The sequence below is a fragment of the Peromyscus leucopus genome, chromosome 9 (genome assembly GCF_004664715.2).
Source record: "Peromyscus leucopus breed LL Stock chromosome 9, UCI_PerLeu_2.1, whole genome shotgun sequence".
Classification (NCBI taxonomy): Eukaryota; Metazoa; Chordata; class Mammalia; order Rodentia; family Cricetidae; genus Peromyscus; species Peromyscus leucopus.
Window position 1 is genome coordinate 91,551,700 of NC_051070.1, and position 16,105 is coordinate 91,567,804.

Genomic DNA, 16,105 nt, shown 5'->3' on the forward strand with positions numbered 1-16,105 from the left:
AATGGATGATAGGCCATTTGCCCTCATGGCTTGGTTTCCTGGTAGTCAGCTACAGCTGGTTGGGGCCTTCAACTCTAGTCAGAAAGTCTGTCTCCATGACGTTGGTAGGACTCAGATGGAGCAGCGGTGAGTAGGCTGAGGGCAGCCAGCGTGGCTCTCCCCTTCTTCCTATACTTCCTCCGTTTTGAGGGACAGCACACTTGCTCACACTGCTAATCTTCCTGGATCAGTAAGTGATCTGCAGCCAGCAATGGAGTAGGTTTCAGTTCCTAGTGGTTTGTGTGGACAGGAGCCATGAGTTCTGAAAGGGCAGATTTCTGAGATTGAGCCCTTCTGCTCTGGCAGGATCTGTCAAGGATGACCACCTCATTACTTATTCCTCCTATCCATTAACATGAACTCTGGTTTATTCATTCACAGTAGCTACTTTTTTTATCCCAGGCTGGCCTCAGTATTGCTATGAAGCTAAAGTTGACCTTGAACTCTGATCTTCTAGTCTCTACCTTTTGGGTGCTGGCCTTGCAGGCACACCATGCCTGGTTTTATGTGGTGTTGTGGATCGAACCCATAGCTGAATGTATGCTCAGTAAGCATTCTACCCAGTGAGCTACATACATCCTACCGTCATGACTTGTTTTTAAAAGTCAGTACAGCAATGAGAAATATGTGTGGTTCAGTGATGAGCTAACTTGAGGTGGATAGGGATGTGGATTGGGACCCAGCCATAAGTGTTCTAGAAATGCTTCCTGCAGCCAAAGCGCTGTAAGTTGATTTCTGGCCAACCTTTTCTCATGGCCCTTAATATACTGGGGGAGCTTAGCACTTCTCACCCAGGGAACTGCTCACGGGCCTCTGTGAGACACTGCAGGGTACTGTCACAGTGTCCTGGGCCTGTCACACTGGCTCAGTGAAGCGCTTTCCTTTGAGAAGACCCCGTCTGAGCAGTACTCTCGTAGCCTTATGCTTCTGTTGTTGTAATAAATTTGGGCGTCAGAGACAGAGTGTGAGCCTAAAATGAATCCTCCGTAGCTCCTGGGTGCTCTGAACAGTAGTGGAATTCCACCAGCCCTTTCTCTGGATCTCAAGACCATCTCAAGCTCCTGTGCTCTCTGAAACCTGCCCCTGATCTGAAAGGGCAGGGGACAGATGTCACCCAAAGATATTTTATAGTTCCCCCATCTCCTACCTTTCTATTTCCACATATAGTACTCTTTTTATTATTTTCTTTTATACCTTTATCTAGCTCATTAGATATTTTAAAAGAGGAAGCAGTTATATCGTTCCAAGAGGTTCACGTATTGCCTATGGAAGAAATCTTTTCTTGGGGTTTGTTTTCAGGCAGCCAGTCTTTAAGTTTCAGCCTCACGAGCCACCCAGTGGCCATAGTCAGGTACTGCATCCAGTGAGCAACCTACACTCAAGAACTTGCCTGGGTACCTTGTTCAGAGACAGATTCTGCTGAGGTTGTCTGGGCTGAGGCCTGGGAATTCACGTTTCTGGCAGATCTCTTAGGTAATATCAGTGAGTTTCACAAGGATAGAGCCAGGCTTCTCACTGTGGGCTTCACCTTGGGCTCTGCTAGAGAGATTTGAGAACTGGCTGATGTCTGTGTGCTCATGCTGAGATTTCCTGTGTGGTAAGTATGGTTGTGGCTTAAGCTCCATAAGTGCTTGTAATGTGCTGCTGAGTGGAGAAGCCCACGTGCAGTGTGGGATTTAGAAACACAGTCATTCATTCCTCGAGCTAGCAGTGAATTCACATGGCAGCATTTCAGGCCGCATCACTGGATCAGCCAGGGTCCCTGCATCCAGGCTAAGGTAGGATGGTCTGGACAGAGTCTCTGCTGGCCCATTGTATTGTTTTGAATAGGTGCAGGTCTCATTTGACCAAATGGCCTCATCCCTTGGTTCAAGCAGTTGTCATCTTCCAGCTTCCTCTTTTGTCAGGACCTTTATGTCCAGCTGTTACCACCTGAATTTTATTGCTGCTATCAGGCTCATTAGGTTTTCTTTTATGCTGTCACATTTTCAAAACTCAGTGCTAAAATAAAAGGGGGGTGTCTTGTGTTTGACTCTCCAAACATCTCTCATCCCCTACTCAGTACTTTGCCCAGACATTACAAACATAATAATAGTTCTTCATACCACCCAAACAAAGTCCCCTATGCAGTGTCCTGGCCAGTAGTCACACCTGCCTATTGCTTAACTAACTCATCCTTGCTTGAATTTCCTCAGTGTTTGAATACTATATGGATAAAATGGTATATAAGCTGTAGGTTACAACATCTGCAAGAGAGTAAGTGATTTGTAGTCACATATTCAAGTCACCTCCAGTCTCACAAAAATCTATCACCTGGTTTTACCTGCATGTTTGTATAAAGGTGTCAAATAACTTGGGGCTGGATTACAGACAGTTGTGAGTTGCCATGTGGGTACTGGGAATTGAAGAGCATCCAGTGTTCTTAACCACTGAGCCATATCCCCAACCCCCAGGGCAGACTTCTTAAGAAAGTGTGATGAGTTGAAACTAAAGTGATGAGCAGAGACCAGAGCTAACTGCCGTGGCCCAGACAGAGGACATGCAGGAGTTCTTGCATTATGGCATGTGCTTGGGGTGTAAGAAAGATCAGCAGTGGAGGTATGAAGCTAGAATTGTAACAGGAGTGAGGCATACACAGTGTGTTTCCAGAACTCCAGGAAGCATAAAGAATTGGAAGGAAAGATACATCAGGATTGGGTTTGTGTTTTGGATTGATCTTTGATGAGGGTATGTTTCTCAGTGCCAAAGATAATGGGGTGCCCATCTGTAACCATCCATGGCCAGCTTTGTTAATTATTGCCCATGGTATCTCCTTTTTACAGGAAAATCCCACCGGTGCCCTGTAGCACATCACCTGTTTCTGCCCGTATTCCACACCGGACAAATTCTGTGCCGACATCACAAGGTGGGATCAGCTATTTTGCAGCAACCACTGTCTCTACATCCCCAATTCTGCTGTCATCCACCTGCATCTCCCCAAATAGCAAATCGGTACCAGCTCATGGAACCACTCTAAATGCACAGCCTGCTGTTTCTGGAGCAATGGATCCTGTGTGCAGTATGCAATCCAGACAAGTATCTGCTTCATCCTCATCTCCCTCCACACCCTCCAGCCTCTCTTCAGTCCCCTCCTCCCCTCTGTCCAGAAAACCTCAAAAATTGAAACCTAGCAAGTCTGTAAGGCCCAAGGAGTCTTCTGCTAACAGCAGTAACTGTCACAATGCCAGTAGCAGTACCAGTGGTGGCTCAGGAAAGAAACGCAAAAGCAATTCCCCACTGTTAGTTCATTCGTCATCCTCCTCGTCATCCTCCTCCTCTTCTCATTCCGTGGACTCTTTTAGGAAAAACTGTGTGGCTCACTCTGGGACTCCATACCTGTCTGCAGCAACATCAACCCACAGCATCGGCCTCAACTGTGTGACAAATAAAGCCCTCTCGGTGAGCCTGCGGCATGAGCAGGCAGGACGGGGTCCCCCTGGTGTGAGCTCTGCAGAATCCATCAAGAGGATGAGTGTAATGGTGAATAGCAGCGACTCCACTCTTTCCCTTGGCCCATTCATTCATCAGTCCAGTGAACTGCCTGTCAACTCACAGGGCAGTTTTTCACACTCGCACACTCCTCTAGACAAACTCATAGGAAAGAAAAGAAAATGCTCTCCGGGCTCTAGCAACGTCAGCAACAGTGGCAGCAAACCTCCAAAGGTTGCCAGGTTGCCACCCATGAACAACGTCCACGTGAAACACACAGGCGCCATCCCAGGGGCCCAGGGACTGACGAACAATTCCCTCCTCCATCAGGTAGGACATGGACTCTGACCTTCTGGAGGTGTCTCCTGCCTCTTTGTTGGGGTCTTTTGCCAGCTTTGAAAACTATGCTTGGGTTGGTTGGTTTGCCCATAATGGATGTCCAGCTTTCGTGGTAATCTTTAACCAAGGAAAGTCTATGTCCATCTGAAGGGAAACATCTCTACAGAATGTCTAGTACCTTTCAAAGATGTTAGTGAGTAGATAAAGCAAATGTGCCTTCAGGACCTGAAGAAAGCGTCAGGCATGACCGCAAAGGACACAGAGCTGGTGTCCTGATGTTGTTAGTGAAGGGAGCAAGGAGCATTTTCAATCTGTGCAGTGGTTCTAATATGTTCCCAGGAAAAAAGCCAGGCTGAAACCAACTGACTCTAGTAAGCGATTACTTTAAACCTTAAAAAAAAAAGAGCTTGAAATGTTTTTCATCTTGAGCAATTTCAAATATTCTAGTTAAATTGCACCCATATTTTCTCCTCCCTGCTTTCAAGGGAGGTGGGAAATAAGATTCAGGGTTGGCACAGCTGAAGACCGAAACCTGTCCAGGTGAGACGTTCAGAGGACCTGTACTGTGCAGCCCATCACTAGGAGGCAGCTCACTGGGTGCATAGTAGTCGTGCCTTGCTTGTGTTGTGTCTTGTCTGTTCCCCAGCCTTCTTGTTGGTTTCTTCTGACTGTCGCTCATGTAGTTCTTTCTTCCAGCTTCTTTTGCCCCAACTTCAGCTCATCTCTCATCTTGTTATTTCATTCATCAGGATATCTTCTCTCCTTGCTTACGAACAGGAATTGCAGCAGCAGCACCCCAGAGCCCTGACTTAAAAAGTGAGGCTCTCTTTTATGTTATTTTCCCTTTTCCTCATCCTCAGAACTTAAGTACTTAGGGTTATTTCAGAAAAATGCCAAGGCATTTCCTATTGTAATTTACTTTGCTCCAGTATTTGTGTGAATTGACAGTGTCAAAATTAATGGGGGAGATACCTATTTAAATTCAAAGTAGCTGCTTAAGTTTGGCCTTTCAGAGTAGGAGTACTTGGGCAAATGTGAACTTTGCTTTTGCTTATGTTGTGGTTATTCATATAGTTCATGTGGCCGAAGTACAAACTCAGCAAGAAAAAATATAGTTACCCCTAAACCCCCTCTGAGCGTGGATCCTGTGGGGTGATATCTCTACAGGAGAGGTTGTAAGATCAACTCCACGTTTGCAGCATAGAGCACAGTCTTCATTTAAACCGTTGGGCTTGTATAGACCTTCCTCTTCCCCACAAGTAACAGATGGAGAGGTGGAGGTAGAGGTGGGTGTTGGAGGCAGCAGGGACTTAACAATGCTTATGGGAGATCTGGGAGTGGAGTATGGACCCACCAACATGGGACCAGTTTAAAGAGAAATTGCAGAGCTAGGCTTGGGTGTGAAATTTGCTCCTCCACCCCCTTTTTAAAAGTCTACTACAGCCTACATATCTTGGACAATTTGGTTTATGCTCTACCAGTTAATTTTCCCATATGGGGTTGGGGGTTGTTTACTAGGAAGATCCAGACAGTTCAAGTTTGGATTCTTAAAATCAATTGCAGCTCAAGTTTATGGTATAGATTTTCTCTGTTGAGATGCTTTTGTCTTTTATTTTTAATTATACTTCACAAATTGTGGAGACTCTGTGGCTTGCAATCAGAGGTAATATGTGAACTTTACATAGTGTTTTATCTGACTGGGAGGGATCTAAAAAGCTGCATAAAAATCTCAGAGGAACACATGGCTTAAAAGCACTTTAAAGGATGCTGTCTCTAGAAGTGGGCACGGTGACATGCATCTTAAATCGCAGCACTTGGGAGACAGAGGCAGGCAGTTCTGAGTTCAAGGCCAGCCTGTTCTACATACTAAGTTCTAGGACAGCCAGGGCTACACAGAGAGATTTTGTCTGAAAACAAACACTGTTTCTAGAAAAGTAGAAACGCCATCTTGTTGTTTCCTGAGGAGACGGCTTTTAAAATGGTGTTGCTTGGGCTGGCTGGTCTTTGAACACAGAAGGGATATGGGAAGCCCAAGACATGGCAATGAGTAGTAGTGCCCCCTCCCTCAGTCTGTTCTTGGCCAATAGGCCTTATTTTACCCCATGGGAAGGGCAGAGTTTCTTCCCAGTGCTGTGGGCAGTGCCTTGGTGTAAACTGCCACACCTGTGTGTTAGCACTTGTTCTGTTCCAAATTAATATCCTAGAATGCCGTTAAAGGTACAAATTTCAAAACACTTAGACTAGAAGGTAAACTTGAGAGCTGGAAACCCAGGCAGCCACCTCTTGTTGCCGGTTTTCCGAAGGAAGTCTTTACAAAGCTTGAGGCCGGCCCTGTGAGGGCTCTCCCTGGCCCCAGCAGGTCAGTGGAGCTTCAGTGTGAGGTCTCTTGGTGTAGAATTGGGAGCACAGCATTTAGCCAATTACTTATTATTTTCTCACTCTCTCTTTTTTGAAAGCCAAAGGCACGTCCCTGACAGCTGACAGTACCACTGGAAGGAATAATCCAGACATTTTTGAAGACAAGTTACACCTCTACTCTGCACTCTGGACCCCACGATGCCTTTGAGTCTCTTTGTAAACTCGTGTGGGCTCCAGGGTAACCTGTGGCTGTTTGACAAGGATTTCCTGAAGCTGTGTCTGTAGCCGTGAGAACTCACAAAGGACACTGGATCAAGTTCAGCCACCGGATTGCTTCATCAGTGTTAAAGTGGTCTGGACTGCTTGCTACCAATCTGTGAGAAGTTTTTGTTTGTGTTTTGTTTTTTCCATTTTGTTTTTAATTTACAGCATATCGTGGAGCCACTCTTGAAGTAGACTGGCTGGGCAAAAGAATGTTTTGGCAAGAGCATTCTGTCTCTTCCTCCTTTCTCTGCCAGAATTGTTTTGAACACATTCTCACCTGTAGGTCACTCTCCAGGAGGTAGGCACTTTAACTGGAGACTGGAGGCCTTCCAAAGAAAGGGGAGCGAGTTGCATCCTGACTAGCCTCCTAGAGGATATCTGGCTTTAGATTTTGTACAGCAGTGTTCAGGATAGAATACTGATGTTGGTCAATACATCATGACATAGTGGCCAAGCCCTTTCCAGGTAACGTGGGATAAGAAGCTTGTCAAGTTCTTCAAACTTAAGAACTGGTTTGAAGCTGCTCATAACCGGATATTAAGTTGAAAGTATCTCAGAAGCTTAGTTTTCATGGTACAAAAGCATGTGTGATAAAAGGAGAGAAATAAAGAACAATGAAGAAAAGGAAGATGGAGAGACAAGGAAAACTAGTTTTGGTGATGAAAAACCAGCTGGGACACCGGATTTGGGGAGGTGAAAAAAATCATGAAGTGGGGCAAACCTTACAGGATTTCCAAAGACACGGACTTCTCTTCTCAATGCATTCATGTTGAACAGTGTGTCAGAGTGGGCTGATTGTCTTACTCAGTCTGCTTTTTAAGATTTGCCTTTTTAAAGTTATTATGATGTCCTTAAATATTTCCAAGGCATTACTCCCATTTCCTCTTTCAGAAATGTTTGGAGAAGTGTAGGTGTCTGCTTTCAGGACTGCCGTCCTTGTGTGTGTCACAGCCCCCTTCAGGCCACTAGAGATTTGATGTGGATGCAAGTGGGCCAAGAAGCAGACACAAGGAAGGGTGGTCAGAGAGCCTTGGGTGTGCCCGGGGAGGGAGCAGCTTGTGAGGGTCAGCAGTGTTGACTCACGCACACCCTCCTTCCTCGTGATAGTGATAGCCCTCTTCCTTCAGTGAGATGTAAATCCCTCTTACGATTTTTCAGTACCCCATTCCCAAAGAATGTTTAACATTGCTTGAAAAGTTGTCTACCAGTGAATTTGGGGAGGATCTAGGGCCAGTACCACAGCTCCTGCACAGACAACCAAGTCTTCTGGCTTAGGAGAGTACAGTAGAGTGGCCAAAAGAGTACAGTCCCCGGGGCTCTTCTCCTTGTCCTGGCCGGTGTCTGGGCAGAGTCCAGTCAGTGCATCCTTTCCCTACAGTTCTTAGGTAACAAACTTGAGTTTCAGGGAATTTCAGTCAACAACAGGTAGAATGAATAAATACTTGGTTACCAGCCTCATAATGTGAATTGCTACACTTACTCTTACTCTGTAAGAACACAAAGACTTTATGCAGATACTTTAACTATAAATTAATGTAAAATGTTGAATTTTTTAAGGGAGGGAAAACAGAATCTTATTCACTTATTATGCAATCAGTCAGTGAATGTTTTAAAGATGACGCTAGAAGAGAGCTATAAGGAGAGAACATGGATGACCAGTGTGGTCAGGGTAGGAGGGACCAGTCTGTTGTTCATCCCAGTGGTGGAGGAGGAGGTAGGAGGGGCTCAGTTACATAGTAATTACTTGGTGACAAGTGCAATGGGGTGTGGGTAGAATTTATTCTCAGAGCCAAGGGGACTTGATGGTTATAAATTAAGTTGCTTTTAATGATGGAATTTATAGACAGGTCATGTTGTTCCGAAAGATGTGAATAGGAGCCACAATTGGAAGTTTATTCAGAATAAAGTAGAGACTTAGATTAGTGAGTATTATCATTTGATTTCTTAGACTGGGGTTTTAATTGAACTTCATTATATCTCCAGGTAACACAGAGCCTCGGGATTAGGAAAAGCCATTTTGGATTCTGCCTGCCACAAACAGACATATTCTAAACAGTGCTACTAAAGTTTAGACTGTTCAGATATTTTATTTTCTCTGACAACTACTTTTTATGATGATGAACAGTTAAGACCACTTAAAATATGGGAGTACAAATATTTTTTGAATTAGATTAACTTGCAAAAACCAAATTTGCAGTACTTGGATTGTTTCTAGACAGACTTCGGTGTCAATTTAAAACTAAGATAATTTTTATATTCTTTCCAATAGAATTCTTGACAGTTTCTGCAGTTTCTTAAACTTTAAAAAAAAAAAGTGCTGCAATGATGAACAAAGAATTATTAAAAAAAAAAAACTACTTTTGTATCTTTATTTTGGAATTTCTTGTTCTATTATAAATATGGAAGTATCCCTATTTCAGAAGACATATTTTGTTAAAAATGAATTGTACATATTTAAATATGTATTTTTGCACAGGTCTTTTTTTCTGATATCCTGTTTTGGTACAATTGAGATCATCTAGTATTTATTTATTAATTAATAAAAATAAATACCTTTTTATAATTTGAAGTGGTTCACTGCCAAGCCAATAGTTTAGAAACCGCTTCCTTTACAGTTAAGGGATGCCTCTGTTCTGTGAAAGTCTCTGTCCTTTTTAGTGTCTCTGGAGTGGATTCATGCAGATGAATTGGGCGTAGCTTCTCTCAGTTGCCTGATTTCCAGATAGACTACATGGAACTAAGTGACACACTGCTTTTCTTTTAGTTGTGTGTGTGTGTGTGTATGTGTGTGTGTGTGTGTGTGTGTGTGTGTGTGTGTGTGTGTGTGTAACACTCTGAGCACACTTGTGTTATTAGTATGTGATGTGGTTTAAACTAATGGGAAAACAAAACGAAACAAAACTGAAAGTGCCTGAACCTAGTTGAAGCTCAGACAGATTCTCTTTAAAGACTTGAATGCTGAGTTGAACTTCTGGAGTTTGCTTTTCCACCTAAATATTATTTCTAAAGTTTTAGGGGAGAAGTTAAAAGCCATCAAGGCTGGTAATTTTTTATAAGGGGTTTTAAAATTAAGACATTTGGGTTCACAGTCATCTACCTGGCAATGGACTGCCCAGTGCCACCAAGGGTTATAAACTGTTGTCAGCCAGCAGCTGTTTTGTTACTCATGAAATAAGAGTTTAAGATAGGATATTTAAAATATTTTGTATTAAGAAAATACAAGAAGTACCTCTGAGAACATTGACAAAATGTTTAATTTGAAAAACAATGTAACTTATAAAGGCAGCTGTCTCCTGTAAGAGTTCTGTTGCCAAGGGGTTTCTTAACGTCTGTCTCCATTCTGTCCCAGGCCGGGGAAAAGTTAGGCTTTGAAAAATGATTGTTAAAAGTTTCATTGTTTAAAAGAAAATAATCATTTTTACATCTTATTGTAAAACATTTTACCTTTTCAGATCACTGAAATGAGCACTACATATTGTCAGTGTGAATGCAGGGCCTTGAAAGAATTCTGCTTTTTTTTTTTTTTTTTAAGCTTGGTTATAAAAGCAATCCTCCTGTGTTAAAATGTGTGAATAGTTTGATAAATGTGTACACATAATCAAGAGCATCTCAGCTGGACTTTGTGTTGGCTGCTGTATAGAAATGAACAAACGTCAAGGGATAGAAAATTACTTTGGATATTTAAAAGAGAAGAAATATATAGTCTATTTGTTTTGTAACAAGTTTCTGTAAATAAAATAATTTATACTATTTATAAGAAAAGTTGTGCTTTGCTTTATGAGAAATTAGTTTGTTGAACAAACATGTTATTAAATGGGCAATAAAATTAGGACTTCTCAATAAATAAGGTTGGCTGCATGAACTATTTTACATGTTTCTGCCTTGTTGTGGTACTAAGCCCTCTCACTTAGTACCTTTCCCATGAGCTTTACATCAGACATCTTTGCTACAGCCCTCGTACAGGACAGGTGAATTCTCTAGAGACCTCACACTGCTTTGCCTTAGATGACGTTAATCCCTGTGTAAGCAGACAGTGTTGGACCCTGAAGGAGATGAAGTCAGTAGTGCAGAGACAACATTCTACTTAAACTTGCTCCGTTGTGAATTTGATGCATGTACTTAAGTTTGTGTTAGATTTTTACCTGCTAGGGAGGTTTTAAATTTGGAGCTCACATAGTCTCTTCTTTGATATATTTTTTGTGCCCTCCCCCATTACTAGCCATACACATTCATTTTTGTTTTATTCAGAGTACAATATAATTGTATAGATAGTCATTCTAAATTTTGTTGCTTAAAATAAAAGAAACCACTCATTTAGAAAAACACTTATATTGTACATGAACTAGCCAAACTGTACCAACCCTTCACTGCCTTGTCAGCTTTCCAGTTCCTTCTCGGGCTGGTTAGTGAGATGATGAGTGACAAATCTCCCTGTGGATAAATCCTCTCACCGAGGGTCTCTAGACCATCAAAGAGGCTCAACTACCCAATTACTTACTTTGGCTACTGCCTTTCTTTTGAAGGTAACTTGACCCTGGATGGCAAAAAAAAAAAAAATCTCAAGGGTAGAGTTAGCAGTTTTGGGATCTTGTCCTATGGGATTTGACAGGTGGAAATGCAGAAATGCACTCTGTGAAGGAGCTAACAGGACAAAGGTGTGAGAAAACGTGGGAGATTATTCATGAAACTTGCTGGACAGGAGGTGCTGCTGATGGAGCTGTCATTGTTGGCTGTCATGAGCCTTTGTCCTCAGGAACATAAGGAGCAAGTTGACACTGATTTAGAGGTAACCACTAAAACCCAGAGACACTTGCTGGGTCTGTGCAGCTGGCCCCTTGGGTCTCTAGAGCAGCGCGGAAGTCAAAGGCATGCTGGACTCTTACTTCCCTGTTTACTGCACTTGTCAGTCTCTTTCACTCTTCCAACTCCTAATCGGAAGGTGGTTCCTGGGGCAGCAAGGTGGCTCAGTAGGTACAGGTACCTGCTGCCAATCCTGAAGACCTGAGTTTGATCCCCATGATATACATTGTAAATTAACAGACTTCTCCAAGCTATCTACTAACTATACATGCACCACAGCATGTATACATACATGTGTTCTTACACACAGAGAAATTTAAAAAAAAAAAAAAAAAAAACCTCTTCCTCCAATCTTTCTTCTAAGGTCTTGATGTTCTTGTTGCTGTAAGCAGTTTAAGACATTGATCTTATAAAGCTAGTTACTGGACCTTGTTATCCTCATTTAATACAGCCAAAGCTCATGGACCAAAGTGGATACTTCTAGAATCTCTTAGTGTCATGATTCCCCATCAGTCAAAGGAGAATTTTTCAGGAGACTCAAACACTATTAATATTTTTGCCTTAAAACTATCTCCATCACTTCTAGTTTACTCCGGTAACTACTGGAGAGAGAATTGGGGGTGGGAGGCACACAGGACAGGACAGACTCCGAGGGCCAGCATGAACTGCAAGCCTGCTGCAGTGAGATAGGTATGTGCTGCTGGGTCTCTAAACTGCCAAGGGCAGGAGGAGAAATAATTCTGGAAATAATTTCAGAGACCTTGAGGTCTAGTTACATGTTCACAGGATTTCTAGATTGGCCAAACCTACCAAGTGATGAGCTTTAAGGGAAATGTGCAACCTGGGACAGAGAAGGAAGCTGTGATAGGAGCGTCACTCGGGGGGCTGCTGTCTGAATGGAGCTGTGAAACAGCTGTGTCAAGGAAGTAGCTGACTGTACCTGGACAAATACGCAGTAGTATGTGTGGAAGGTGTATTCTTTCGTTCTTAAAACCATACTTTGATATGCCACATATTTCAACATTCACCAGTATTAAAAAAGAGCTACATTGTTTTAGCTCTGCACCAGTTTACTATTTACTTATTTTTTCCTTCTTTTCTATTCTGTAAAGGACCCTTAAGTAAGATAGAAAAAGCAAACTCTATAAATTAAAGCAAGCATAGGTGAGAGTTAAGAATTATTTGGCTAATTTTTCTGATACAAGCTGCTGATTTGCAGCTTCACAGGTGCAGTACAGAGAAAACAAACTCATTTGCCAGAAGGGGCCATTATTTTGCATCTAGAATCTGAATATGAAGAACACATAGAACTCTGAGTTCAAGGTTAATGTGACTAGGTGTGGTTGCCTGAAAACTATTAGTGTTTAGATGGTGGCCATACTTTTTTTCTCTCCTTAGAATATATCTAAATGGCCCAGTGAAACTTACAGGTAACCAGTATGCAACTTTGTGGCATCAGGAAGCCTCCCTTGCTTTCTGTTTTAGTTTTCCATGGGACATAGGGCCATGAGCTGGGAAATTCCCTTCAGTGGCATGTTTTAAAATCAAAAGGCCAAGAGACAGAATATCAAAGCTGGAAATGACCAGTCTGTGTAATCTTAATAACAGATTTACATTTGTTGCAAACTTTTAAGTCAGTTTCATGACATTGGTCTAGATGACTTGGTTCAGTAATAATGCTAGTGTAGCAGCGGCCTGTGTTAACATTCTTCACAGAAGCATGGTTCTATAAGTATCTGACTTTGAGGTTTGAGTGTAAAATAAACCTCAGGAGGAACATGATTAGAGCCCACTTTCTATAGATGCCAAAGTAGGATCACAGTTGATTTTTCTGGGTATAGATTGACAGTACACAGGGAGCAGTTTCTCCCACATCTTATAGCCATATTTCAGAGATGTTGGGAGCTAGATGGCTCTGTCAAGGATAATAGCATTTACTATTCTTGAGAGGACCCAAGTTTGGTTTCCAGAACTTACAACTTCCTGTAACTCCAATTCCAGGGGAATCCAACAGTTACTACTGGCCTCCTGAATACAACCCACATACACATGGCATACATTCCACAGATGTGCATACATCCATACACATGAATAAAAATCTTTAAAAAAAATGTTGAATTCTTGTTTTATTTTCAGCTCTAAGCTGACATTTGGAGGGTTTACTTGGAATAATTAATCTTAAACTATATAATAAGGCCTCCAATTTTGTATTATAAATGTTATATGCAGATTGTGAACACAAAATAATTACAATGCTGTTTTTATTATTTTACAGAGAACTATTCCTACATTGTTCTATTCAGAAGATAGTTTTAAAGTAGTTTTTTTTTTTTTAAATCATGAAGCCCAGATTGGCCTCAAACTTCCTGTGTAACTAACAATGTCCTTGAACTTTTTTTTTAAAGATTTATTTATTTATTAAGTATACAGTGTTCTGCCTGATGTATGCCCGCATGCCAGAAGAGGGCATCAGCTCTCATTATAGATGGTTGTGAGCCACCATGTGGGTGCTGGGAATTGAACTCAGGATCTATGAAAGTGCAGCCTGTGCTCTTAACCTCTGAGCCATCTCTCCAGCCCAAGTAGTTCTACTTTTAAGTGCTTGGATTTCTTTCTCAATGAACATTTATTACTTTTTATGAAAAAAAAAGAAAAGCACTGACTTCTTCCCCTGAAGGTTGGATTATTTCTGCTGCTACTGGGTAAAAGTAAAACTGAGCACATTTTAAGTAAGAACAATGTGGGCAGGGCATTGTCTGACCTTGAAAGCCAATTGTGACCACAACGGGCCAAACTGATTCCACGTGCAAGCTGGAAAAACGTGACTTAAAAAAACAAATTATACTAATTTTAAAAGAACCTGGTACGTTCTCTTTTTCCTTTTCCTGGATATACATTTTTTTTTTCTCCTCACCTAATACATCTTCATTAGGGTTTCCCCTACCTCTTCTCCCCTCCTCCCTGATCACTGCCTTTCTGTCTCTCATTAGAAAACAGGTTTCTAAGGGATAACAAAATGTAAAAGAACAAAACACACACATCAGAATTGGACAAAACAACAGAAGAAAAAAAGCCCAAGAAGGCACAAGAATCAGAGACCCACTGCATGCTCATGCATTCCATAAAAACACTAAACTGGAAACCATAATGTATATGCAGAGGACCTGTGCAAGTCCTGAGCATGCTGTCTGTCGGTGACTTCATGAGCTTTAATTGTGTTGATTCAGAGGGCCTTGTTTTCTTGGTGTTCTCCATCCCCTCTGGCTCATACATTGCCTGCTTTCCCAAGGAGTTCCCTGGGCAGGGAGGGAATTATTGGAGACATCCCATTTAGGGCTGAGGAACAGAGTAAGTTCTTACAGAAACTGCACCCAGTGACTCAATTCTTTCATTTCTAAACAGATTTTATACTTAATCTTGACAAAAAGTCTAATAAGCAATTTATCAAAGTTATCAAGATAAGCACTTTTAGAAATCCTTGACTTGGTATTTTTAAATACTTCAGGCATATCCAACAAGCCTCCTTCCTGCCCACCACAGCACCTCCAAGAACTTTTAAGTACAACTCTGGCCATGTTACCCTTACTTCATATCAGTGGCCATTCCTTCTGAGGACATGGTCTTGACTTTGAAGATCATGCTTCTAACATTTTGGCATGGAGTACCTCTTTTACAATGTGGGTCTCTGATTTTCCATCTCATTAATTCCTGTAGAGTTTTTTTTTTTTTTTTTAATGGAGAAATGCTGAATTTTATTTTCAGTTGGGTGAGATGTTGTATCTTCATTAATACATTAATTGGTCATTCCTATGAATGAATGTGTTTTTTTTTTAAAGATTTATTTATTTATCATGTATACAGCTACAGTGTTCTGTCTGCATGTATGTCTGCAGGCCAGAAGAGGGCACCAGATCTCATTATAGATGGTTGTGATCCACCATGTGGTTGCTGGGAATTGAACTCAGGACCTCTGGAAGAACAGCCATTGCTCTTAACCTCTAAGCCATCTCTCCAGCCCGAATGAATGTGTTCTTAAAGCACCAGAAACCTCTTCTCTCCCTCTTCCTCCCTTGCCTTTTATGGTAAAACTCGTAATTGGCCTCCATCAAGACTCTTTAGGGTGATATTCATCGTTAACTTAAGGGATCTCCTTTGGCCCATTATACCCGTCCCCTGCCTTACTCTACCTTTACTAATCTTGCTGCCTCTCCCTGGTGAGTACTTCCAACTGAATGCAGTGACAGAGCAAAACACTCAGTCCAACCTGGTCACCCTTTGTCCAGTGTCCCCATTGTCTCCCCACTCCCTTAGGCAGGCAGCAATTTGCATGTTCTTACACTCAAGTAACGCACAGAAGAGAGCTCGCTTCACAACCTGTATCCCCTTTATATGCTTTCGTATCTTAGAAGATAAGGCACAATTTTGATTACTTCACGCTCACTGTGCTATTTAAAAAAAAAACCAAAAGATTCATTTTGCTAATATTTCTACAGGACTTTATCTGTTCAGGTAAGTCATATTCTAGAATCAAGTTCATGCCAGCTTCTTAGAGAGGGGCACCACTTTTTTAAAACAAGACTGTGTCAAGAGAAATTTCCATTTTATATTCTAAGTGGGAATTACTGGTGAGTTGTGGTTAAAAGTATCTAAAACCAAGAGATAATGGGCTTGTGTTACCTCCCTAATTTACTAATAAAGAAGGCAGAGTTGTAGCGAGTAAGTCTGACTATAGCCTTTCTATTGTGGTAGGCAAAAGTCTAAGAACACTTTTTATTAATAATTCAGATGGCATAAGTAGACCCAGTACTAAAGACATGTATGTTTAAGAAAACAAAAA

General features: G+C 41.7%; 1 protein-coding gene across 6 annotated transcripts in view; it reads left to right on the top strand.

Moving 5' to 3' along the window:
- Atxn7 (ataxin 7) overlaps nucleotides 1–10,330 on the top strand; it is a 162,550-nt gene extending 152,220 nt beyond the window's left edge. For 4 of the 6 annotated variants that reach the window (XM_028894492.2, XM_028894489.2, XM_028894490.2 and 1 more), the window contains 3 exons: nucleotides 2,862–3,837; nucleotides 4,596–4,662; nucleotides 6,303–10,330. In XM_028894492.2, the coding sequence (XP_028750325.1) occupies nucleotides 2,862–3,837; nucleotides 4,596–4,662; nucleotides 6,303–6,412 (1,153 nt within the window). In that variant the 3' untranslated portion in view covers nucleotides 6,413–10,330. The remainder of the gene's footprint in view (nucleotides 1–2,861; nucleotides 3,838–4,595; nucleotides 4,663–6,302) is intronic. The other 2 variants (XM_037208671.1, XM_037208672.1) reach the window with 2 other exon arrangements.
- The last annotated feature ends 5,775 nt before the right edge of the window (nucleotides 10,331–16,105 follow it).